Source organism: Merops nubicus, unplaced genomic scaffold, assembly GCF_000691845.1.
Source record: "Merops nubicus isolate BGI_N331 unplaced genomic scaffold, ASM69184v1 scaffold24776, whole genome shotgun sequence".
In the NCBI taxonomy this organism is placed as follows: domain Eukaryota; kingdom Metazoa; phylum Chordata; class Aves; order Coraciiformes; family Meropidae; genus Merops; species Merops nubicus.
Genome location: NW_008617557.1, coordinates 42,328 through 69,856, shown reverse-complemented (window position 1 = coordinate 69,856; position 27,529 = coordinate 42,328). Strand labels below are relative to the sequence as shown.

Sequence of the window (27,529 nt, the reverse complement as noted above, 5' to 3'; positions counted from 1 at the left end):
CTTCTATTTGCCTGTGGAGGGCCTCAGATGGTCACATTTACAGCTGCAAAGTGCTCCTTCTGCCTTACCCACCACTGAAAAGGTAAGAAATCTTAGTTTTGTTTTCAGAAAAGCACATAATCCCTGCATCTGTGATTTTAAAGATTAAAATGGATGGAGTATCATTAATCCAAACAAACGCATAACAGCTCCTGCAGACTGCCTCTTTAACATTTTAACAATCCCCCCATCTAGAAAAATCTGAAGCAATTTCTTTCAGACTGACTTGGTGCTATGAATACAGACACCCCCCTGCACAATGTCTGTTTCTTCTTTCTCCAGAAGCAGTATCGAGTATAAAAAGGAGACTCAGATAAACCACTTAGATTACCATGATGGTTCAGTGGTCATGGCAGTGCTGGGTGGATAGTTTGACTCGATGATCTTAGAGGTCTTTTCCAACCTTAATGACTCTATAATTTTACTGGCTTTTGCAAGAGAAAAGGTGACCCAGTGAACCACAAAAATTAGCGATGCTTGCAGAAAGAAGACATCTATTTAAGATTACCTATGATGTTCATTTATAAACATATAATTGCAAGTAGAGGTTTACAACCAAGTGTTCAAAGAAGAGAGATATTTGCTTTTAGTCTAGGTCCCTGTTGTGCTGACAGAAAACACTTGTATACAGATCAAAAAGTCCCACTTACCATTATAGAAACATATGTATGAGAATGGGTGCTGTAAAAGGGATGAACACAGGAAGGATTTAGTCCTCTCTCAGTCCCAAGGGCACCATTTGTTCCTTTGCTGTTTTATAAACCCATTCTTTATTCCACCATCTGTGATGAAGTTAGGACAAGAGGCCAGATAGAGACCGACTGTTCTGTGGCACTGAACAGAGCAAGTCTGAGATGCACATAATCTTTCCAAAGCAAGAGCAAGATTTCTACTGAAAAACTCAAGCACCTACTTTACTGTTGTAGAAAGGAGAAAACACAAAAAGACAACCTCAGCCCTTCTTGCGCACCCATAAGCCCTCCCTCAAAGGTCACAGCTAGACTGCCTAGGACAGTTCACAAGCTGTATCAACTCCCCTTCAGGCCCATCCTTTCTCTGTCACACCCAAAGGATAGCCCATCAGCACTCAAAAACAGATATCACACGTGACTGAACAAACCCAAATTCATGTGCAAATTAATTCCATGCTACCCCAACCCCTTACCATCTAAGCTACCTCACAACTAGTGTTACAACTAGCATCCTCTGCAGCATTCAAGGCTGTGACCAAAATGCTTTTCATCTCTTAGGTTGTTCTTGAAAAAGTATGGAGCAGCACTCAGTTATTTTGATCTAAGAACTAATGTTCCATCCAAGCATATTTTGAAGTCACAAGGACTAATTATATGGTTTGCTGGAGAACAAACCAAATAACAGGAAACGGATGAAAGAATCGAGTCCACAAGTGTTTCAGGTTAGCATCAGGTCTGGACAAGAGCATTGAGAGAAGAAAAAATAACCTGGAATTATCCAAAAGAGCCAATTTATTACTTTTCCTCATTACATAGTTTTGTAACAGGCGAGATTCTGGAAGTAATGTAGTGTTTAACATGTGCACCAGCAAGAATTTGAGATGTACAACTTCATAATTTCATGTAAAAATAAGTGAGAAGAAACAAAACTACTGAATGATGTAATGTGGAGTGCATGGAGAAGAAAAATAATTAAGAGCAGCACAAAAATAAAAACAAAAACTGCGTAGGGCAATAAGGCTAAACCATGCAAGTTAAGAAGTTCACGTGGTTGTTCATCTTTCATGTATCTCAGACTACATAGGCTGCCCTTGGTCATCACATGAAGGTGGCATAAAATAATTCTTATTTTTGGCAGGCAAACAGCTCTTCTAGGTTGAACCTTTGTCCATGCTGGTTTTGTAAATCCACAGGGGAACCCTGGACACAGTACTGGCTGTCAGGGGATGCCCCAACCCTTTGTTCAGAACAGCAGGTGATGGTCACCCTACTGTACACCACCTCAGTGACGTGAAGAAGCAGAACTTGTGCCTTCAGGAGCAGGGTCCCAGCTGGCTGCTGTGAGTCAGAGCAGCCACAGCCTTATTCTGGATGTATATACAAATCTATTTCTCCTTTGGCCTACAGCAGCAACACCCACTACAGTTATTTGTATCCATGTGGGACCCCTGACAAGGAGCGATGTCTCAGCTATTTTAAGTACATTAAGAGTATCAGAAGTAGCTCTCTGCAGCAGGTACTCACAAATCCTGCAGACTGAGAACAACACATCTTACAAAAAAATGACACTTTTTAACCTGTCACTGTCCTGAACGGTTATTGCATTGCTGCCACTACTTCTGAGGAGCTAATGGCAGCCACTGAATTTTCCCAATGCACAATGGAGTTGATGTTAGAGAATCATCACTGAAAAGCAGTCTTGGTTCCTTATCTCAGCTTTGGCTTTTCCTCCTCCTCCTTCCCTCCTCTAACAGCCTTTTTTCGGGATTAGGAAACAGACATTTGAAAAGTGAAAAATCAAAGGTAACAATAGAATTTGATTTTGAGAACCAACTTAGAAATAGCTCTCACTTACCAAGGTGAGAGAGAAGCCAATGCTCCAAGGGAAACAGTAACAAAACAAGAGGAGGAAACTATTACTGAAAATCCAGCTCAGTCTGGCAGGAATACCTCAAGCCCCTGCATACTCAACAGCCCTTTCATCACCCAAAGCAGCAAAACCCAACTTAGAGAAGCCTCTGCTGAGCAGCTGGGGGAGAGCCACGTCAGAAAAGCTGCATCATACGCACAGAGCCCATGGGGGATGTCACCTCCTACGCTCACTGCTAGTGGCCTGGCAGTGGGCAGGGGACAAGGCTGGCTCAGGAAGCGTGGGTGCTCGGGTGCAGGCTGAGAGCTTGGCTTTCAGGAAGTACTGCTACTAAATCAGGGCTTCCACTCCTCCTTCCTTCAGCCTCCTCATGCCAGAACTCCAAGCACTTAGAAAGCAAACACAATCTGAAGTATCTTACACACAATGAGGGAATCATTTTATTAGATTATGGAAGACAGCAGCATTACAGTACAAAAAGTTACAAGAGTAGCAGAAAAAAAGTGGTTTTGGTTTAAATACTCAGGATTATACTGGGGAACATGAGAAGGATAGTACCCTTTTCTAAACTAACTCCTAACCAGGTTATCAAAATAAGTTTTGAATATTTAGCACAAGTAAAAAAGTTACAACAAACATCATTATAAAATGCTTTAATAAATAGTTTCTTTTCTGAAAGGTTTTTTTTTTAAGAACATGTCAAAAAAAAAAAAAGTACTAAAACAGAAGATCCTGCAAAGCAAATCCTGCGTTCCTGTATAAAATAATTGGTTTCAAAACATTCACTTTTACATTGTTTGTGGGCCAGTTTATACTCTCCAACATCCGCCCCTCTCACTGCCAGGGTAACTAGCTGTATGTAGTGTTACGCTTCTTGAGTAATTAAAATAAACTTATAGTTTGCCCAGTTAATAGCAATAATAAAGCCTTTAAAAAAAAAACCCCAATGCATAAGCCTTCTGTTACAAAGAACCATTTCTAATGAGGTACTCCCATCTTCTGAGCTTGCCAGCCTGTTTTCTTTAGGGCGAAAGATGAATAAAGCACAACAGAAACAAGATTGAGGAAAATATTGTTCCCTTCATTAGGCCTGTATTTAAACGCAAAAAAAGTAATACCACATGTAATTAACATATTCACAAAAGAAAAAACAATGCCTCGCCGCGTTGGTACTGTACAGTAGATGCACCCGTTAGTGTTCTTGAGATGGGCTGAACATGGGGATAAACAAACATTTCTGGATCTATTTACACGTAAGTGGTTATGTTCCTATGTAAATACAAATGACCAACAGATTCCTAACATTGATTGTATTAACATCATTTTCTAATCTGGACATAATACCAAAAAAAGTCTTATAAACTGCCATAAAACCTCCTTTTCTGCAACATAAATTAAAAGGAATGACATGTAAAAAAAAGACCAAAATATTTAAGTTATTAAATCAAATATACAGAGTGATTCATTTAATATGTACATATTTACAAAAAAGCACTTTCACTATTAGAAAATAAACTGTGTTAGTTGGGGAACCTAGAGTTCTCACAATTTACTATATTGTTATGGCAGTCTTTGACAGTTGCTATAGAAAAAGTTTAATCTCAAGGCACTTGTCACATGCTTCAATACTGCAATTCTAAAGTAATTCAACAGAAATAAAAAGGCCACTTTTAAACCACAGTTGAAAGATCTCTATAATTTTTTTTTGTTCCTATTACAAAGTAAGGCAAATTTGGAAAAAATCTTACAGAAGCTACTAACGTAACAAGTGCAGTGAGCTGCCATTAATAGAGATTCAAAGTCAAGAAAGCAGTTTAAAGTTCACACAATTTCCTCAACCAGGAGGTTTTAAAGCCACCATTAAATTAGAGCAAGTAATAAAAAGAAATACATTCTGTAAACAGTGTACAGTCTTTTGTAATAAACTTTACACATATTGAAAATACCTCTCCTCTGCCACACAGCGAGTGTATTATAAGTAAACTTTACAAAAATAGCAACTATCAAAGATTACTCATTTTTTTCATCTGACAGTCATTGAATAATTTATACAAGGCTAAAGAAACAAAATAAATTTTATTTATTATTTTTATTTATTTTCTTTTTTTACGCAAAATAAAGAAACTATGAACATTTGACTCCAGATATTTTTAGTCCTTGATGCGAAGTGGAGATGCCAATTTTTCCCCTCCCCAGTAAGCGCAGGCGCAGTCTGCCCACGACCCAAGTACAGGTTAGTCTCTACTGCCTTCAAAGTTGGATGCGTTCACATTTTTTACAGATCTGTTGTCCATTTTGCCTATCTGATGGGATTTCTTTACTGGACTGCTCTCCGACGTGTCGGACGCCTTTGTCGGCGAAGGCTTTGCGAGTTTGTGAGAGAGGAATTTGTCCATTTCTTCATCTCTCTCCTCCTCTTCGTCCTCTTCTTCCTCATATTCTACATACTCCTCTACTGCATCACAAGTTCTTTTTTGAGGAGATATGAAGTTTTTGCATTCATAGCGAATGTCTTTGTTACTGTAAGATCTGTCTATAGGATTTCTTATGGGATTTAATGGCGCCCACTGGTTATTGGCACCCTCTTCTCTGGGAGGACGACTCCTCTCTCTCTCTTTTCTTCTCTTCCGAGTCCACCACACGCAGATGATTATACAAGTCAGCCATACAATGCTAAACACCGCACAGAGAATGGGAACCAAGTAATCTAGAGGGTGAATATAAAACAAAAACAAAACCACAAAGTCTTGAGTTAACAGAACTAGATGTATGGCACTGGTCATCTGCAAGAGAAGCATCCATACAGAACTACAGGTCAGCCCTACAAAGTTTCAGGACAAAGGAAGTAAGATGCCATTACAGCACAGTGATGCTGTCTGAATGTGCCAGTCCACCTAGAAAGGCTCTTTAGTAGTTCAAACTAAGTAAGGGTTTTCCCTGTTAATGATGAGGACTAAATGCTACATTTGAGATCTTTATTCCCCTCCAACAGACAAGCTGGTTATAAAAGCAGCACCTCTTTCGCAAGCACCTAAGCTATGTTGTTCCAGAAGACCTCAGCAATGACTCAGAAGTTGTTCTGTAAGAGGCAGGCTACAAAGAATAATATGCCTCTAAGTTGCTTTAGAAATACTGGCACCTGCATCAGAAATATGTCCTGCATTTACTATCAGCAATAAAAGTCCTTTACCATCAAATCTGCAGATATTTATGTACTCGTTATGTCAAAACCCATTCAGGTCAGAGCTATGTAACCAAATCAATCTTGCACTCTCTTTAGGTTCTTCCAATTCTACTTCAGAGTAAGGCAACACCAGAATGTTGTCGCTAGAGAGAAGAGTCTTCACCACCCAATGAATAAACAGAAGGAGATGAGGCAATTGCCTTTCTCCACATGCCCACTCACAAACCCCACACAGACCCAGATAGTTTCTCTAGGAAACTATTCCTGAAAACTCATGCAAACTTGGACTCCCCCTCCCAAGGGCTTTATTGCTAAGACAGGACAATAATATTTTTCTGTTCTTCTTGTTAAGCAAGAATCCACACATGGTAAGAGGCAGTAAGGCATGAGGTGCTTTGGTTTCTGGAGAGACAGGAGGGTTGTGCAAAAGCTCTGCAGACAAATGCTGTCAACCTACCATTCTAACCTCTGATCTAAATGCAAATTCCCTCTGCAGTTTTAAGACAACTGCTTTCAAAATAATCTGCAAATGGCCACAGAAAACCAACCAGCTGCTTCAACACTGTGGTCATTCACTCCAACATTATATTGTCTTCTGAACAGATTCTTAGGTGGAATATGATGCATGCTCAAATATTTGCTTCTGGTAAAGGGGAATGAATAAACTGAACACTGTTTGTCTCAAGGGATCTAAAAACTATTTTAGAAGTTTGGGGAAAGACTGTACTCTTAGGAGCATTCTCCATTTTTTCAAAAGCTATTTAAGACTAAACCATGAAGGGAAGGGGAGGTATACTTCAAGGAAAAAGGAGCTCCTCAAACCAGCCACTCCAGGGTTAGAATACAAAGCTTGCATTCTCACTGCTATCACATCTATTATTTCAGCATGTGACTGCAGATCCAAGCGTACTACATAAAAGGCGCTTACACAGAGACCTGTCTGTATACAGGTTCTAAATTCAGAACACTTTTTGGTAAAGCTAGGGGAAATTGAAGTTTCTAAAGATCATCTCCATCTAGACCCTTGAGCACCCCACTAATTAGATACTCAACACAGACACGGGGCTTTACACCTTTTTGTGATAGGCTTCCACCTACCTCACCCAATGAAGGGGTAACAATAAAACAAACCAAATCAAAGAACATGAGAGTCCAGGTTACAGTTTATTTCATAAATCCTCTGAAAGAACTAGGGGCCAGTGATCAATACTGAGCATCCATACTAAAATGAGAAACCTGGAAACCACTCTCTAGCACTAGCTGCAAGAAGTCAAAATCTATCTGCTTTCTTAGGAGAATCTTTGAATCTTACTGGGTGGGAGGCAAAGTGAATGCTAGGGAGATAGGGACTAACATACAGTCAGAAGAAAGAGAGGGTGAGGTATGTCAGAATCTCAGATCACTTCTTTATCATCATTCAATTTCTTTTCAAGACAAGAACAAAGCTGGTACACTCCTTCAGGGGAGCTGAGGAAATTAGTACATTTGCCAAGACTAACAGATGAAAGGCATTCCCTAGAAGGGAAAAGCAAGGGAAGTGGAACCAGGCAATTTACTAATTGTTTGGACGATGGGTGGAAGATCTTCCAGAAGATTATATTGAGGAAGTCTAGGAAAAGTTGGGAAAGTCTCCTACCATTGTAAGATTTCCACTCTGGGGCTTAGTTGAACTGGAGCCTACCAGAGGATCTTCCATAAGACTTCCCCAGACAGGAACACAGGCATGCAAAAATCTTCAGCTGCTTATTTTGGCATAGCTCTTGGGAGATCCAATATCCAGAGATAAAAGTCTCTCCAATCACACTGTACCCTCATTAAGAGGAATGAACATTATTACATTTTAAGCCATCCATGCACTAGCGAGAAACATGATGAATAAGTGACCAAAGCTTTACATGATCACGACCAAATACTGGAATATCCTAGACATCTTTAATTCTTGTTAGGGTAAATAACATATAAGTACTTCAGATGAGACTTGGTATCAGACTAAGTGCCTTCTCCCTCCCCATATTTTCATTACCTCACAGCCTCAGTTTCTATACTGCAGCAGCATCAAAAACCGAGGTTGGGTTAAGGTTAATGTAGCAGAATCTGAAAGGATTTCAGTAGCATATATTAAGAACTCCTGACCTTGTGAGAGGTATGCTTAGACAGGAGAACAGCCTTGGAAGTCAGAGCTAAAACAATGGCAAGAGTAGGTGGGGATATCATACTAGGGACAAGGTTAAGTTTAAACTAGCACATAAGCACACTTAAAGCCACTTTCTCTTCTGTTAGTAACAGCAATTAAAGAAACAACCCAATGTATTGGTTTCCCCAACGTGTAAAGAAAAGACTCAACTGTAAGGGAACAGAAAAAGCTTGCACGCAGAGGATGTGTACATTGGGAACCTCACCTGATGATGAATTCCCAACAACAATGGTCTCCACTTTGACTTCAGTCACTGCCAGCATAACCGTGCTGTTCTGCCGCTTGGTGATGGCATTTACTATCGTGTTGGCAGCGTTCTGGATGAGGCTGTTATCTTGTTCATCTCGACGTGGGACAAAAGACTGCAGGGAGTGAAAGGGAAAAACAGAAAGTTATTGTAATTGCCTAACTGTGGAAATCTACTGTTTAACTCCAGCTGCCTCTTATTTGAGTTCACCAGGTTGAAGTTGCCTGACAGTAGTTACAAACAGCAGCCTTGAAGTCTACTGTAGCACAAGCATGGCTGGCTCCATCTAAACTGCAGATGCAGTCTCACTCTTGGTGGGTAACTTGCCTACTTGCTAATCTAGCACACCTCAAATAAAAGCCAGGCAACTTCTACACTACTTACGCTACTGAGTTAAACTTATTCATAGTCTGGAGCACTTCAAGACATGTGGATTATCTAGACAGAAGCCTGGACTAAGAACAGTCTGCTCTATTTATACCATAGACTTTGCTTCCTGCACCATGGCTCAGCATACTCTTTACAGTACTGGTAGACACAGACAGTCCAGCTTCTGCCTAGATAAACACTGTACTGTTAAAATGAACTCTCTCAGAAGCTAAGCAGTACACCAGCACTGAGTGACTGGGCTGTAAATGCCTCTAAAGCAAGTCTTTAGCTCAGTAGGGCAACAGTTACTTCCCTTTTATCAACTTGCACCTTCTTCCACTTCCCACTTAGCACTTCAGTATTTAAAATATTGAGCATCCTGAAGCAGCCACACTCCAAATGCACAGCAGAAACTTCTTCACAAGATCTAATCCAGCCACCTGCAACTGCAGGTTGACCAAGAAGGTCAATAGCCCAAAGTTTCTGACAGAATAAATAGGCACCTGTTCACTAATTTGGGTTAAATTAGTCCTTAGGAGTAATTCAACAGGAGGTTGTGGTAGCCTTCTGTCATTAATGAAACCTGCAGCTTCATCTATCTATCTAGCATTACAGGAAGTTGTGAGATCACGAAATTACCTTGCCATCAGACTAGGCCACAGATTGTAGGACCTGCACTGACGTGAAACAAGCTTAAACCACCTCTTCCCCAACCCAAACTAACAAGAAAACATTTTCCTATATATATAAGTACTAATCTCATACTTACAATAGCAACTTCCACTGCACTCTCTGTGGAGTAAGAGAGATCACATAATATGATCAGGGTTCTGTCCCTAGAAACACTCCTAGTGGCTGGTAAATACCGGATTTCAGAGCAGATATTTTCAGTTGTCGTGCCCTGTTAGAAGGAAAGGAGATTGTATGACTTCAGTTCCAGTAAAAAATAGTAATTAAAAATAAACTGAAATGCAAGATGGTAGTTCAAGATTTTAAAAAAGAAAATATTCAGTACAAACCCTAACTTTGCCTTACCCTGTAGACAAAGCATAATTAATAGCAACAGAGGAGTCTAATAATAAAGGTTGCAAGTTAATGTTTTTAATAGGACTCCTTGCTGTCATAAGTCTTCCATGCTTCAACGTGGAATATATCCCTACATTTATTGCCATATGTCATTAATCATTCTGTTCTCACCTGGGGGACTTTGTCTTCATTGAAAATTAAAGTAATTCTAGCACAGTCATTGTCCAAGTATCCGGAATTAGGCAGACACTTGATATTGGCAGGCAGAGGTTCAGAGGCACTGCATTCTCCCCAGTCCGTGCATGGTGGCTGAAAACATTTCATGTACTTCTCCTGGCATTCTTGACCCATGGGACACTGGTTATTTGAGTTATCCCAGTGTCTGTGTAACAGACAAGGTTTTTTCCCACACCACACCTATAAATTGAAAAGAACAAAGTACTGTTCCAGTTAATTGCTGTTATGCATCAAATAAAACCAAGCAAATCACGTAAGATGTTCATGATCTACTTTTAACTGAAAAAAAAAATCCATATTTTGATACTGCTGTAGTCCTAGTAGCAAATGGAGTTGCTTTTCCACAAAATAAGGACATTTTGTACGGACAAAAGAGTAAAACCTGTGCAAAAAATGACCCAAGACACCACTGACAGGGCGTATCTGCCTAGAGACGCATGGATCTGTACCACAACTGAGTTATACAGAAGTTCAGGCATTTCTTTTGAACTAGTCTAGCAAGAGAATGACCTCCACAAGAATTAATTTCTCTTCAGTATTTATACTGAGGATCTTTGACACAAAATGAAGACGCTAAGAGCTCATGCACATTGGTGACAAGCACCATCACTTCAACCATACTCTCCAAAAAACCCAAATATGCTGGTACCCTGAAGTCACTTCCAAACACAGCTCCATTTGATGATGTAAACTTTAAAATTTTACATAACACCATACACCTATTAGTAACACTATGTAGCTATTAGTCCAGGAACTTATGGATTTCTTAAAGCACAATTGTCAGCAAGAAAGAATATTTGTTCCATTACACAGGAAAGAACCAAACACCATATATGGATAAGTTACATTTACCACACCACCATTTCTGAGATTCTAGTACTGTTATCTTCTGAAGACATCTCAAACTTGAAATCACACCACCATAAAGAGTCTAAAATAGCATTTCTAAATGACTAAGTGCAAGGTTTAGTTATTTTTTTGCCTACAATGCATACCTAGCTAAACAAAGTAAGACTAAAGCTGGATAGATTACTAAAATCAAGAGGTTTTTAAACTGGTGCTTCCAGTGGAACCTGGGAGACTGCTGTGTGAGGCAATGCTCTAAGTGCTATTAGGAATCCTTTGGAGCCACCCACCCGGCCCTACAGCTTGTAAGCAGCACTGATCTTATCTCTCCAGCTGCAAGGTAAAGCTGCACAGATGCTGCACATCCACTGAGAAACGCTATCTCAGGAGGGCTGAAAGGCTTGGAGCACATATACCAACAGGTTCAATCTGCAATTAGACTAGTCTTTTTTTTGTCTAGGTCAAAATGAGCAGGATATAGTCCATAATAAACATACAAAGGTTGCACAATTTGTCAATTCATAAACTTACTAAAAGACAAGACAAAAAGGCCATTATTACCCACTGAAGAAACTTTTCTTCCTGAACGTCCTTTACCTCAGAAACTAATTTTTCACAAAATTAGGAGCTCTAAAACTGTGTTTGCAGATCTTTGGCAGAGAGATTTATCCTTAGAGGGATCATTATTCCGTTCCACTTTATATTTCCTTTTCTGCAAAAAAAGTCCCTTTCTGCTCCTAGAGAGCTTGTTCTAGCAGGTAGAGAGCAGGACAGTAGCTAATGAATATAAAGACAATCCTGTAAGTATTTTTACAGGAGTCAGACACTTTTTTTCATTTAACCAAAGGCAGTTTGAGGGAGACCTATGCAAGAGTCTAGGAGGCAAAACCACAAAGGTTAACTTGTACATGACGAACAACATCTCAGCCAGGAGGATTTAAGAAAATGGATCTAAATGCCTACCTTGGTACAGTCAATTCGTCCGTCCAGACAGTGGCAGCTGTTGCACTCTTGATCCCACCTGCTGCCATGGGGAAAGGTCAGTCCTTTAAGCCAGCAAGGCTTCCCAATTCCAATCACTGAGGGGAAAAAGCACACTTAGACAATTCACCTCTTCCAGTTACTGAAGCTATACAAAATTAAAATCACAAAAATGCTACCTTCTGTTTCTTACATATCAGACTACAGTATATAACACTCTATACTGGCTACATTGTACCCTACAGTTTTTTGGATAAAGATTGATAGCAGATATAAGAATACCTTCTTGGCACCTAGGACCAATTCTTCCAGGGGGACAAGTGCATCGGTATCCATTTATTTCATCTATACAAGTGGCACCATATCCACAAGGGGAAGACTGGCATTCATCAATATCTAGACAGAAAACAGTCAAAACTCAATGACAAGTACACAGAACATTAATTAAACCTCCTCCGAGATGTCATCTGACAATACCTGCTTTCTTAACAAGCAAAGGACAATTTGGCTTCAGAATTCATCTCCTAATTGGATATTTCTACCATTTCAGCAGTACCTTCTAACAGATTTCTCATAGTTGCACCCTAATTGATGTTCTAGTGATCAAGGAAGCAGTCACATGATGGCATCTCACAGAGCAGAGGTGCTGAAGGTGCTAATGTCTTCTCCACATTCAGCTACAGAACTGAAGTTCTACATCCTGTTCTGGCACTAATTTCAGTCATTTAGGCTTCCTAGAAAAGCACACGCTTTCAGGAAGTTATCACAGTGCAAGAGCTGAACAATGAATCGGCTCAACTCTGCTCAAAAAGGTGACTTACTGCAATACAATTCACCAGAGAGTAATAGCTTAGTTTGTAACAGGCATTTGATGTTACTTTTCTTAACCTTGAAATAGTGAGTAGATAATTTAGCACATACTTAGCACAACAGCCTCTTAAAAAGCCCAACCTTCAAAGGTTCAGAGGCTTAACCATACAAATCTATTGAAAAAGGCAGGGAAGCACAGTCCATTCAGATGCACAGCAATGTGTAATTTGCTTTAATTTAAACAACAGAAACCAACCTGTCCAGATGTGAGTCACAGGCCCACTCCAATCCCTCAGAAATACTGTTTAAACACCAATTTTTGACTGATGCACATTATCAACTCATCAATGTTTAAAAGGACTAGACTAAGAAAGTGAAGATACTCAGAGAGTATCAGTACCTGGATGACTTAACAGGTGGTTTCTGCTTCCTGATTTGGACTTCAGCTAACCTAATGCAAAAAGGGTCACAGTTTTTTTGATTTTTGCATCAGAGTGGTACAACGTGTCAGATGTTTACCCGTACAGGTACTTACTAATTCTGCAGTCAGGACCAGCAAACCCAGGTGCACATTCACATCGAAACCAGTTCACACCATCAACACAGATGCCTCCATTGTAGCTGTAAAAATAACAACCCCATCCTTACACCAAGCTCTGGGGTGGATGCACTAGGCTAAAGCTGAGCAAAAACCATAGGTCTTGTGTGGCATGTTCAAATGCAAATTCCTATTGTCCCTATTCACAGTACTTTCTCACTATTCAACAATGCAGAATTAAAAGTTCCTAATTCAAAATACTAGTCTACTTAATAAGCCATCTAAATTGTTTAACTGCTCTCTAATTAAAGTTTTGTTAATTAAACTTGCTGGTGCTGATTAGGGGCAAAACCCATTCCCATCATCAGAGAAAATATAATGTTAAATAAACAGTATTGCTTAGTAAATCACCTGCCGAAACAACATCCTACAAAAGCACATGCATGTGTGGGGAAGTGTATCAACAGAACTCAAGGAGATAAAACAGTATTCTAGAGTGAATGCAGAGAACGCCTGAGCTTACTTTTCTTCTTTTTTTTTTTTTTTTTTTTTTTATATGCCAAGTACAGGTTTATTGCATCAGACTCCACAACAGAAAGATACGGTAGAACGTTTGGCTTCAGTAAACATATCAGCATTTTTGCCCTTCAGCCATAAATATCAACCTCCATATTTACAAAATCCTCCCTTTGTATCTTCCAAAAAAATTTAGTTTTTAAAATACATTTAGACATAGTATTTTAGATAATATAAAATGTCCTGTTAGATCAAATTATGTAATGTAAACCAACAGGTTTTTCATTTCTCATTTTTATTCTAAACGCAACTGTAGATGCTTGAAATGTTATCAAGCCTGATTAATTTCAGACCATAGTAATTACTACTCAGTTCTGACACAGACTACACTAAAATAGTTTTATCTGTTATATATGAATCAACTCTGGATTTTTTTTTTGTGGTCTTTGTTGCTGTCAAGGAATAGATAGGCATGGCAAAAAATTGTTTTAAGGCTTTTAGAGAGGCTGGCTTCAATTATTTTAGGGTATGATTAGTTCTAGTCCAGAATGGTAATCATAGAATTACAATCCATGCTATTTGTACTCAGTCTTATTTTCACAATAGGTACAGAAGTGGAGTTTGCATACTTACCATGGGTGAGGGTTACAGTCATTGGTATCTATTAAAAAAGAAGAATACAGCCTAGTGTAACTAGTGGCACATTGATTTTTCAATGTGTAATATTAAAGTCCAAGAGACACTATGTTCTATAAGGAAAATAAAGAAAATAATACAGAATTGAACTTTCTTCCACGCTTGCAAAGGAAATTCAATTACGTCTAACAGACCAATAAAATACCTTAAATTTTATTAGTAGGCTGGCAAATGTAAAACTTTACAACTTCAGTGTATTTGCACATATGAACAGCACAGGTTGACAGGCAGCACAACAGAAATAAAACAGGGTATTGGTTGCATTAGTAGTGGATAATTCCACCAGGCTCTAAAAGCTTTCTAAAGGATTACACATATGAAGTGCCAAAGTATGTGCAACTAGTCAGATTTCTTAAATCTTTCCCATTATAAACAGCTCTGAATTATTTTGTTAGCATTTATACTAGCACTGTCAGCATTAAAACAGCTTATTAGGGTATACAGCAGTTGTAGAGTAAAAACAGAACTTAAATTTAATTTTTTTTTTTTTCTTTTCTTCCTTTGTTACACCTTGGATGAAAAAAATGTGCAAAAAGCAGCATGACAGTTTCTTCATTCATGTCTCAAGCATCCCTTTTACCTACCTCCCACCCTGAATGATTCAGATATTTTGGCACATGAACCCTATAAGCTTGCTTTGTTTCAGTTAACAACTCTGTGCCAGACACTCCTAATATTATCCCAGGGAAATGCAGGGGAAGAAAGGAGAAAAGCCTTACTCTGTGTGCATGTACGCCCTTCCCAGCCTTCTTTGCAGATGCAAGAAAAAGAATCTCCACTGCCAACACATGTTCCACCATTCATGCAAGGGTTTGGAATACAGCTGCTGTTTTTAGCTTTAAAAACAGAAAATGTCTCTGTTTAGCACAGAAAAAAAGGTACCTATCATCTGGATTGATATCAGTATCACAATCCTGAACATCATTTGAGTCAACAATGCAAGACTTAACAAGAAGTTTAAAAGACTCCAAAAATAGTTACATGGCATGATAATCTTTCACCTACCTTCACCACCCCATCCCCATTCAATTGTTTGATTGTACCATGAAACTTTTTTAATACAGATTATCTGTTTTTCCCCATCTATGTAAGCACTCTTCAAATACCACAAATCCCCACCTCAGCAGTGAGTTACCCAAGAGGTCACAGCATGTCCTTCACAATAAAACACTAGGAAGAAAGATGAAGAGCAGTTCCCTACAGCAGGCAGTAACCCTGGCAAATCCCTGAGGAAGAATCACTTAACTTCATTCTTCCCACGTATGTTTGCTCATACGCCTCTCGATCGCAAACTTATTCACATTAGGAACCTTCAAGTAAATTGGGGGACTAAGCTCCCCATAAAACCCCTTTACACAGGGTCTCTAAAGACTAAGAGAAGTCAAGACACCAGCCCAAGGGTCCCACATCTGCTCAGGAGAAGCTGTGCAAAAGACCATGTACACAGTCTGTGGAGAACAGCTTCCTAAAACTTAGTATCATGTCAGGTGACTGGAAGCATTTACTGTAACCTTCAGTCACCACCAACTTTGACCTAGCAAGCTAGTGTGTCTATTTACTAAACAGGTAAGTATTATTTAAACACTCCTCTACTCCTGGCTTTATCCGTAGATGATTTAAAAAGCTTACCAGTGTTGCAAGTGCTTCCAATCCACTCTGGAGGACACGAACAGCGGAATGTATCTCCATCATCATAGCACGTTCCACCATTGCTACAAGTATTTGCATCACACTGGTATTCACCTACACAGCACAATAAAGCAGTTTTAATTGCTATTGGTCTTGTTGACTTCACCAGGTACTTTTTAAATCATAAAATTAAAGACACTTCATATCAAAACACAACAATACTAAAAACGCATAGTTCCACTTGCTGTATTGCAGGAAACAAGTGAGAGAGTGGAATCTAAGGGCATCTCTTACAACTCTACCTCACTACATTAAGGAATATAGTTTTCAAATGTTCCATTTTGCTGCTGGGAAACAAAGAGGTAACGAAAATGTGCTTATTATTTCACTGTAATTGTTTTATTTTAAATTTCAGGAACTCTAGTCTCCTGAGAAGAACAAATCTTTGGGTAAACTAAAGATCAAAGCAAAGAACACTTACGTGAATGGCAAGTTTTGCCTTTCCAGTCATTCTTACACTCACAATAGAAGTCATTTACCAAATCAATGCATCGGCCACCGTTGTGACATGGGTTAGGAGAACAGTCATTGAAATCTAGAAAAAGTTATTCAAATTAGCAGATCAAGCCTAGCCAAAGCCATGAGAAAGTATAACATACTCATTTATAGAGGAAATAAACTACGTACTACTTGGGAAGACAGCGTTCCTAATTGTTGTGGGGTTATCTTCACATAAGCAAGGAAAAAACCCTGCTTTAATACACAACATGAACTACAAAAGATTTTCTGACAGCTTAAGAGAAAAAGTATCATTCAGTATGGGTTCTGAGGACAGCACCAAAGCAGTTTCATTTTTTCAGCAAACAGCTGTACTTTGAACTTTAGAGAAAGCTTTCTAGTACAGACCATGAAGTCCTGAAAAAGAGCCGTAACCCTGGACATCCACAAGACAGTTAAGGCTCCCTCTCCTGCTTTATGTCTCAAAAGAGAGCTAAAGCCATTAGATGGCTTAACCATATAGGCACATACATACGTATGTGTGTATGCATATGTTAAACATATATACATACCTGAATTTTAGAGAATGTTCTTTTCACTCAAGACAAACATTTCAATAGGTAGAACATAATTATTCCAGACCACACAAAAAGCTGATTTGACAGTGATAGCTGCTGAAAGTTTCTCAGTCTTTATTTCCCATATCAATTTGCACACATCTTTTAGTAAGTCTCAGCAAGTCCTTGCTGTCATGTTTTAGAAGGGGTTTCATTCAGAGCAGAAAAAGACCCGACTGTAGTTTTCTTTCCTCTGAGGTAACTTAACCATGAATTGACTTAGTACACTTCTTTGTTAGCTACGGCCAGTATGTCTCAAGACAGGGCAGCACGAGTAAGGTCCTGCTTCCACTGAACCCAGAATACGAAACACTGACTCACAGTATTCACTAATTAAAAAATTCAGGCTTGAACAATTCTTTTCTTACTAAAGGAATATATATTAAATTTATAAATTCCTTTAGTAAGGTGGAAGTACATTATAGCTTCCACTGGCTTAAAGCTAAAAAGCTTTTCATGTTTGGAAACTACTGTGTATAAGTAGGTTAAGTAAGGGACAAACTTCTATACACAGTAAGTACTAAGGATGTATGTGCCTATAGCAATAAAAGCAATATAATGAGTAGATCTCCTAACAGGGTATATTCACTGTTGCTTCTCAGAAGAAAAAGAAATTCTCTCCTCCTAAGATACATCCTGTCATATACCAAAGTATCAGATTGGGGGCCTATTAAAGGAACTGAGCATTTAAAGCCGTTACACAAAAATCTTCTTGAAAATACTTTTGCAAAAACTGGCTAGACTGCAATTATAGAACAGAGAAACTACCCCATTATTAACCACGTACCAACTACCACAGTCACAGCAAAGCTAGAGTATTCAGCCCTGTAATGCTCAGCAGTACTCACTTGTGTCACACAATTCTCCTTCCCAGCCACTTGAGCAGAAACATCGAAATGAATCAACTTCATCGATGCATGTCCCACCATTCTTACAAGGTTTCCCAAGACAATCATTGATATCTGTGACAAAAAGGCAACAATTATTGCTCAAAGCCATCTTCACCTGCCTAGAGCGGTGATATACTTGTGTCTCTAGGAAAAGCAACACAAAGTTATACTACATTTGTACACACAAAAGAACAGCTCAAACATCTGTTGCAAAGCCTGTTAAGGTTTCTAAATATATTCTCTCTCATAGCAAATCAAACCAGAGTATTAAGTTTACTTCGCAAAAATATCTGGGTATTAAAAAAAAAATACCTAGAGCAGCAGCACACATGCTCCTAAGCTTCTTGTCAGTGGGTCTGTCCCTTCCTCCTCATGCCCATGCTGGAGAAACCCACGGCTTCTTGGAAGACTATACATAATGGTAGTGGGTGGACACATTCACACTGAAGTTGGACTAAAACCAGTTTTATTTCACATACGAAGTGTGAACCACCACAAAGACAACTGCTACCAGAAGAAACTAGATTTCAAACAGCACACCTGAAACAATGCTCTGTGCACTTTTATAATAATCTTAATGTTTTATATTGTAAAGCTTCAGAACTTTTAAAACAAGAAAGTTTTAATGCAACAAAATAAAAGAAACCCCTACTTACTTTCATGACAGTATATTCCAGTAAAACCTCTTTCACAGGCACAAGTAAAATTCCCTCCTGGCTGACTGATACACCGTCCATGAGGCCCACAAACATTAGATGAAATGAAACGGATTCCTTCTTGGGTAGTATTAGTGAAGACTTCTATTGTACAGCTGTCTATTACTAGGAATGAGAGGTATATCATCAGACTAATAAACTGCATCACCAACCAGCTTGTAGCTTTAAAAAAGCTATCCAAAAATTAGGACTAAGGACAACTTATAGGTTACATTACCTAGAAGTTACTTTCTACCTCTTTATACATAAGGACAGTTACAAGCAGCTCTTCTCACTGCCTCACTACTTCACAAAGCCCAAAGGAAGACAATAGCAAGTTCCTGCATTATGCTACTCCCAGAAATACTACTATTCTTTTTTGCATGTACCACAAATACATTAGGACAAGTTTCTGGACAACAGCAGGTACCTTTACAAGAATTGTTCTTGCAGTGGTCCTTGAGATGAGAACAATTCTTTCCATCATAGTCATCAGGGCAGGCACAATAATAATCTCCTCCCAGATCATAGCATTTAGCCCCATTCTGGCAAGGGTTAGGTTCACAGAAATCAATATCCATCTGTAAGAGAGACCACAGTTAGCAGCAGCTGCTCCATTTCCCAGGAGTCAGCAGCATTATCTGTGTTGCCAATGACGCACATAAAGCTAATGTAGGAGGAACCTCAAGTTTTAAGAGGGTTTATGAATCATAAACATCACATTCTACCCTGCAACACTGACAAACTTGAGGTTACTTTAGTCGTTCCTAACACAAAGCATTTCTGATACTGCTAAAAAGATATCCCTTTGCAGGAGGCTGAATAAGCATATTTGCAATAACTTAGGGAAGAACAAGCCATTAGCAGACATCTTACTGTGACTATTCTGGATCATAATATGCCACTTCTCTGTCCTTAACACTCACATACTAAGTGCTGTAAACTATATACCAGCACACTTGTCAACTTTGTGTCTGCAAGACACTTAAAACACACAGAACCTTAAAAAAAAAAAAAAATAAATTTGTTCTCTAGAGAAGCTTCTCTTCCCCACCCCAGTTAACACAGAATTTATTATAGAACCACCTGGTTTGGAATGAACCTCTAAAGGTCAGCTAGTCCTCACCTCCTGCTCAAAGTACATCTAGTTAGACCAAGCTCCTCTGGGCCTTATTCTTACAAATACTATCACCATGCCAATTTACACGCAGGAATACTAGCTATATTTTGAACACATCTTATTCAAAAAAACCCAAAATTTAAAGCAGAGCTTTCACATTATAATCCTTAACACAGCTGGACTGCTGCAGCAAAGGAATCCTGCTTCTTCTATATCTTAGACCGACACACAAGATCACCGACTGATGATGTTCTAAATCGGCCTCAAAGGTGGTTGTTACATCACAGAATCTTTCCTCCCAAATTGTTATTAAGGACTGCTTTCCTCCTTTCAAGTGAATTTTTCCCTCTTCACATCTCTTGTGAGAAAGATAGCTTTCTCAGCCTTGCAGATACAAATATAACCCCAACAGTGGATTCAGTCACTGTTCTTAGTAGTTCTGCAGCTGAATAGGAGAAAAATTCAAAGCTAACCAAAACAGAAGGAACGCAAGCAGTGCTCAGTGTTTAATTCAGAGGAGCATGTACAATTCCAGCTGCAACAGAAAGACTTTCAGTAAGCTATTTCATGCTCTCGCATGGAACATTCAAAGAAAACTACAAAAAATAGCTAAGGTCTGAGAAAGATTCTCAGATCTCCTCTATCAGATGTCTCCATTTGTTTCCTTCCTTTAGTGTAAATTTCCCCTTCCCAGTGCAAGTTCAGTAGCTGGTCCTTTAGCATCTGGAATTAATGGTAAATATTTCCTGCAACACAGAAGGCAAGCAGCCAACTCCCCTCTATTATTCAGGAAGATTTGCTAAAATTTTAATTACACAGTATGGTATGAATCAGCCAAGAACAGATCACTCAGGTTATGATCCTTATGTAGAACTGGTACATGAGCTATTAGGTACTGCAAGGGTTCTATTAAACTGGTCAGTATTTGCAACCCCTTTTAATTTTGAATAAAAGGAGGGTACTGTTTCTTTAACAATGCAAATACTACTGAATCAAATTACTTCAGCATTTAGAAGAAATCACTCCAATGTCCTCCATGAAAAATTCTGGAGCAAATCCAGCAAAATTCCAACCCAATGCCTCCTGCTGATGCTGTCTTGTGAACCCTAACACTTACATGAATTTGGCGATCAGTGAAAGCCAGAAAGTACATACTTAAGGCAATATAATTTTATATTGAAAAGTCTAATGTCCTCACTAAAAAGAGGAAGATCATCATTATCATGAAGTACTTTAGAAATTATCACTAGCACTTCAGTATTTCAGACCTGAATCATTATTGAAGCACTGGAATTACATGTCCTTAGAATGATCTCAAACAGACACTTCTGAGATCTTGCATTTCTGTCCACCTTTATGTGGCTGCTCCTATGGAAAGCATGGCAGGATTACTTGAAAGGTAATTCAGTTATGCACTTCAGAGCTGTTAGAATGAAGACCTAAAATATTCTAGTGTAACAACAGGACACAGGTCCTGAAAACTGCAAAGGAAAATGTTTCAAGCTTAAGGAATACTTGCAGCCTTGAAACATTTAAGAGAGACAACACCAATGTCCAAAAACTTGTAGTTCATCAGGCTGCAAATTCAAGTGTTACAGCCACTATGGCAGCACTGCACAACAGAATTGCTTATTCAGAGTATCAAGTAACAGCTACATTAGTAATGCTTTAGCCTTGAGTTACTCCCACTTAAACCCAGACACACGTCTTTCCAGAATTCAGTCCGTGAGAAGTGTTGAAAGGATGTCATCACTGCCCTCACCTCACAGAAGACTCCTGAGAAGCCCTGTGAACACAGGCAGCTGAATCCATTCACCAGGTCTTTGCACCGGCCTCCATTTTGGCACGGATTGCTGTCACACTCATCTGTTTCTGTCTCACAGTTTTTTCCTGTGAAACCGCGAGGGCACAAGCAATGGTAGCCATTCACTTCATCCTTCACAGAATGGGGGGGGGGGAAAGGGGAGAGTAGAAAGTTTTATTGATAAAACTTGCACGCAGGAATTCCAGTTACTTCTATATGCAGCATTTGTGAACAGCAGTAGCACCACATAAAATTATGTGAAACAGTGTGAGAGTCTGCAAGTGTGACACTACACTTTTAACCTCATTTAACCACCTGTAATTCCAAACCACAGAATTCATCACTAGCCAGAACAAGATTAATTTTCAACATGGCACGTAATAAACAAGAGTTACCTTACAAGTGCCTCCATGTTGACATTGTCCATGACAGTCATTAATATCTACGGATAAAATATGCAAGGCATTAGAATTTGTACTGGAAGACTAAGCTGTGAAGTACAAGTCTAGCATGAAAATGGGGAACAATTGATTTTCAGAAAGGACTTTTCTGGATGTTTCAATAGAAAGCAAGGATGTTTGATAACTTAAGAGATTCTTACTTTAAAAACATAGGTAATGGAAAATCACATAGTCCATATTACATATTTTTATTAAAGTGTAAAAGAAAGTAAATAAAATGGTATCAGCTAATTTAATATCTAACATTTTAGCTACGAAGTATTTTAAACGAAATCATGGTATCATTCTCAATTAGGGATGAGCACATAGAAATGTATTATATTTATATAAGTGTACATCTAAGCTCATTTTAACACCAATTACATCTCCAAATAACGCTTTCAAACAGTATTTTAATTTACATTGCTGGAAGTTAGAAAAGTCCTGAAAACAAGTACTTTTTTCTTGTAATTCATCATGAAATCTTTTTTAAAGAATAAACATCCTATGATCAACATACATACTAAAGAAATACTAACTGATATGACAATTTACTCCTGTCCATCCTGGAATGCAGTCACAGTAATATCCACCAATGAGATTTTTGCAAGAGTAAGCATTAACACAGGGTTTCCCCTCACACTCATTAGCATCTGTGAAAGAAGATAAAAGAATAAAAGAATAAAGAACAAACCCAGAAACAGATTACCACAGCACCCAGCAAAGTTTCCATGCAATCCAAGCATCAGAAGCTCCTATTATACATTGCTAGGGCACTAAAACCATTTACATAACGTAAGTTTTTAATGCACACTTGCCTATAGTAGCACATGCATGTTATCTTTTCCCTTTGCCAAAACTCAGAAAGGTTACTTGTTAGTCAGGACAAATCCCTCCCTTGCCTCCATAAGTTTATAGTCACTGTTTTGCCACCATGAAGAAGCTACCACCACCAATGCTGGATTTTGAAACAGAAAAGTTATCAGGCATTCTAGAAGAGCTATTATAAGTAAGCTTAAGTTTGGGCTTAAACAGTTACAGGTTCACTTGAAACTTCTGGCTCTAAAATCCACTAAAAGAGAGCTCAGATACCAATAGCAACACCCACCTACAATGTTTTCTTCAATAAAAATCATGTCAGAAACACTTACACAGAGTTATTAATTATTTAGGAATAATCTCCATTAGCCTTCAAAACTTCAGATGGTAATTACTTACCAAGCTGACACGTTGCTCCAATCCACTGCTGTGGACATATACACTCAAATGCATTAATTCCATCAATACAGGTCCCTCCTTGAGCACAAGGGTTAGATGCACATTCGTCAATATCTGGAAAGTGAAAGTGTGCCTCCGATTACATCGTTCACAACTTGGATTAACTTGCTTGGGTTGCTTTTTAGTTATTTTACGATGAAGGGGGAAAATGCATAAAGAATCTTAGAAGCAGACTGACTTTTCTAATCTGACTCTTAGGTCTTTTCTCACATCTTTGAGGTAGGAAATTCAGAGTTCGTCTGTCCCCTATCTGCAAACAGCATGAAGATGCAGCTCATCTGCCAACAATGAAAATGGGAATTGGAAGTCATGTTCCTAGACCATGACGCAGGTTTAGCCTTTTTTTGGGGTGCTTTCTGTTTTTATGATAGTTGCTGTTGAAAAATGAATAAAAGCCATGTGTTCGAAATCACAGGCAACATGCAAACCAAATACATAGATCCACAGTCTCTTTTAACTACTTTCCTGCCTTCCAAACCAGAAACTTAAGCATTTAAATGAGTAATGTACTTTTTGACTGCTTTAAGAATGGGAGAAGCTTCCGTGTTCACATTTTATTTCTTAAAATTAACCCATTCTGTATTTTGCTTTGGACAGGCTAAAGAGTCAGAAATTGTCCTACAAGCTTTGGCAACAAGACTTTTTCTTATATGGCCCAGCTATACTTTTGATAACCAGTAGATCTCAAGCACATCAAACGGATACTGCTGGCTGCTGCAGAGCACCATTAATCCTTTCAGAGCTTCCCAATGCACAGCTGTTAGAAGTCAGGTGAGGTAAAAGACTACCACCAAATACCAGACCCACTGGGCATGGCATTATCAAGTATTTTATCAACCCTTCAAACCTCACAGGCCCGTCACCAGTAAATGCATACCCACCAATAGCACATGTTGGTCCACTCCACCCCGACGGGCAGTGACACTTGAAGCCTGATGAAATTTCATGACAAATTCCACCATTAGCACAGGGATTAGACACACAAGCATGTTCCGCTGGGAAGAAAAGGTAAAGAAATTCTTGCTAAATATTCTTCCACTATCAATCTCTTCCAAGAAGGACTTACATGATTAGAAACTGCTTTCTGATTAAAAGTGATCAAAAGCATGGGCAGTGGAGAGGAGCTTCTACAGAAGTTTGGAGCCTCCCTTCCCCAGCTGCCAAAAGTAAGATTCCTAGTTGGAGACTGAAGCAGGGCTTTATTGAAGGTGCCTTTGTACCTACTGAGTATAAAGCCTAAAGGTAGACAGATCACTCTATTTCAATGTCCCAGGAGCTAAAGAAGTTTTTCATTAACCTACTGCTTCTAGCCACACAATGCCACTTCCAGACCGCTCCAGCATTATTGATTCCCCCCATCTTCAGTAAGACAGAAGAAATGGATGTCTGAACAGTAATAGTAGTTTAAGTATCAAAGGTCTGTTTAACTTCATTCTAATACTGTTCCTTGGAAACAGCAAAGAACAGAGCTACTTGCAATTACAGGCAGCATTCTTGTTATGACCCCATGCAAGGCTGTAACATTTGCAGAAGCTGCACTAAGCAACAATCAAGTTGAGGAGGGACAAGTTGTATGCCATCACTTTTTTTTTCTTTTGAGAAGTTAAGGAAGCTTTTGGAAAGAAGAAAGCCCCCTTACTAGGCAAGATTTTCTAATTGTTACTAGCATTTATATTTTGGAATCTTTCAGGGATGTTATCTAGTTTGCAAACTGAATCTACACTATGATGTTAGGTACTGGTACCTAAAGCAGCTCATATACCAAGCTACTGCTAATAATTAGTACAGAACTCATTAAAGGTAGAGAACCCTTTATCCCTGCCTCCTCATCTGAAGAGCCAAGGTGCTTCCCTACAATTTTCAGGGCAAGCCAAGAAAAGATTCCACCTATTCTAATCAAAACATTGCATCACATTCTACCAACTGAAGAAAAATTCAAGTTTTGATAGTATCATTAATACCACATAGCACTTTGTAGCCGTCCAAAGATGATCTACATCCTGATAAATGTGAAAACCTTCAGCTGATAATAGTTCAGTGAACTTAAGGCCAAACAGTTAAAGTGAAAGAAAAAGTGTGTTCTTTCCATCTACACTTAAAACTATCAAAGAAGAGCAAGATTTGAATTGAGAAGACTGGGAATATCACATTTTTAAGAAGGATGTTACAATCTACCATGGCAAAAAAAGTCACTGCAGAAATGCTACATGTGAAAAAGCTGAACTGAAAGCTTTTGTTCTTCTCCAAATAGCTTTAAAACAAAAGAGGAAAGAAATAGAAATCTTTTATCTCCAGAGACAGAATAATCAGGGAAAATCTTCAAATACCAAAATAGCCTCCAGTACATTAAAATTTTGGGTCTGTGTAACACATACACAGATATAAATTAAAACCAGCAATACACTATCTTTGCACTATGGTTGAGATAGGAAGCAGTTTTTCAGGTTGGATAGACACAGATCTGTTAAACTCTGGTCACAAAGGCACACTGCATCAGAGATGTGGTCTAAATGCTTTCTTTCACCTTACCAATGGGAACAGGAAAGACATTTCACTTCTGTTTAGAACTAATCAAGGTGACTAAGATGGCCTAAGCACATTTCCATAGTAGTCTACATCTGCATTACTAATCCAAATGTATCAGAAGTCCCATATTAAAAGATGTGTGGCAACACATTCAGGCCTCTAAAAATTTGCCCAAAACCCCACACCACAGTTAAAATTGAAGTGTTCATCACTGCTACCTTCCATGGACCCCAGCTTGTGTAAGAAACATGTTTCCAAGCAAGACAGAAGACAAGATAATGGGTAGCAGGGTAGCAAGAAAGGTAACAGGGCAAGGTGCACCTGTAATCCATTTCTATAAGACCACAGCCCAACTACATGCTTGAAGAAATCAAACTGAAGAAATATTCTCCGTCTTATCTACACCCAAGGGAAACTGCTGCAGCATTTCTCTTGTCTTCAGTGGTTTCCTGAACAGCCAGTCTAAGGCACTAGGCAGGAAAGATGGAACTGGCATATCCCCACTGGCATGCAAAGTAACAATCAAGTTGAAAGGACAAGTTGCATGCCACCACTTTTCACACCTCCCTGACCAGAAACCAAGCTAGATTTACTGAAAGAAGAAATGAGCTCCTCTACCAAAAAAAGAAAAAAGGCAACAATGAGCACCTGGCTAACTGAAATGTAGCCGTGCCTAAGCCAGTTTCAGTTCCAGATTTCTGAAGCTAGATGCAATACCCAGAAGTACCTATTTCGCAGTTCTTTCCAGAGTAGCCGTCTGGGCAAGCACAGCGATACTCGTCTGGTTCAGTATTCATACAGGTTCCACCGTTCAGGCAGGGATGGTGATTTCCACAGTAATTCAGATCTGGACAGAGAAAAGTGTCAGTCAACAGGGAACCCAAATCTCACCATCTGAATGTCCAACATACAGAGGCCTCTCTGGCTTGAACACCATTCCCATATTCCATTAGCTAGCCTGTCACCTGGTAACATCCACAAAACAGGGGAAGGTGAGCAAGAGGCCAACTGAAAGAATTAGAAGAGTCAGGACCACTCCCAGCCTTGTGTCCTAAACTTCCTATACTTAAGATGTTTAGGCACCATCTGCCATAAAATAATTAAGCACAGAAATACTCCAGTAGTGGCACACTAGCAGAATAAAAAAGTTTAATGAGTTATCAGTTAATCATGCAATTTTACTTATTTTTCCTGTATATTAATGTTAAGTACCTTTGTTACAGAGCAGGCCACCCCAGTTGGTTTCACAATTACACTGCCATGGTTCATTACAGCTCCCATGAGCGCAGCCTGGGTAGCGGACACACTCATCACAGAACTGTCCTTGCCAACCATAATGACACCTAAGATGTAAGTTCACATGTTAAAAGTTAGCAACATGATGCTTAATTACCAGCATTACAGGTATTTAGAACACTAAACTTACCACCCCCAAGACCAAGTTCAATAGGTAACAAAAATTTCTCCTGTTTAGAAGGGACACAACTATTCCTGTTGAACATCCTTACTGGAACTCACCTTCCTCAATCATGGCAACAAACACCACCAAGCACTATGTGTTATGAGAACTGTACATAAATTAGGTGTTCTTTCACAAGAAGTCTCATCTTGGCACAATCACCTCCCATAGCATAAAAATTGTGATTGATATAAAAAAAGCTGAAACTACTTTTCAAAAGGAGACCGATGGCTTACTGCGTCAAGCACCACAGCTTTCTTCCTCTCTATGAAGTCAGATCTCAAGGTACTAGCTAATTCATTCTAGAGTGCTACAGCCTTGAAAGATC

The 27,529-nt window shown here is 39.0% G+C and overlaps 1 protein-coding gene across 1 annotated transcript in view; it reads right to left on the bottom strand.

The window, feature by feature from the left end:
• Positions 1-4,474: 4,474 nt before the first annotated feature.
• Positions 4,475-27,529, bottom strand: part of JAG2 (jagged 2) — a gene marked incomplete at its 5' end in the record, with an annotated part of 40,988 nt that continues 17,933 nt past the window's right edge. Inside the window, 21 exons of the mRNA XM_008943192.1 lie at positions 4,475-5,308; positions 8,185-8,341; positions 9,365-9,496; positions 9,793-10,038; positions 11,668-11,783; positions 11,968-12,081; positions 13,031-13,116; positions 14,183-14,210; positions 14,965-15,081; positions 15,875-15,988; positions 16,356-16,469; positions 17,838-17,951; positions 18,536-18,700; positions 19,005-19,155; positions 21,457-21,630; positions 21,894-21,940; positions 22,478-22,591; positions 23,157-23,270; positions 24,098-24,211; positions 26,470-26,589; positions 26,955-27,085. Coding sequence (XP_008941440.1) covers positions 4,836-5,308; positions 8,185-8,341; positions 9,365-9,496; positions 9,793-10,038; positions 11,668-11,783; positions 11,968-12,081; positions 13,031-13,116; positions 14,183-14,210; positions 14,965-15,081; positions 15,875-15,988; positions 16,356-16,469; positions 17,838-17,951; positions 18,536-18,700; positions 19,005-19,155; positions 21,457-21,630; positions 21,894-21,940; positions 22,478-22,591; positions 23,157-23,270; positions 24,098-24,211; positions 26,470-26,589; positions 26,955-27,085 — 2,941 coding nt within the window. The remainder of the gene's footprint in view (positions 5,309-8,184; positions 8,342-9,364; positions 9,497-9,792; positions 10,039-11,667; positions 11,784-11,967; positions 12,082-13,030; positions 13,117-14,182; positions 14,211-14,964; positions 15,082-15,874; positions 15,989-16,355; positions 16,470-17,837; positions 17,952-18,535; positions 18,701-19,004; positions 19,156-21,456; positions 21,631-21,893; positions 21,941-22,477; positions 22,592-23,156; positions 23,271-24,097; positions 24,212-26,469; positions 26,590-26,954; positions 27,086-27,529) is intronic.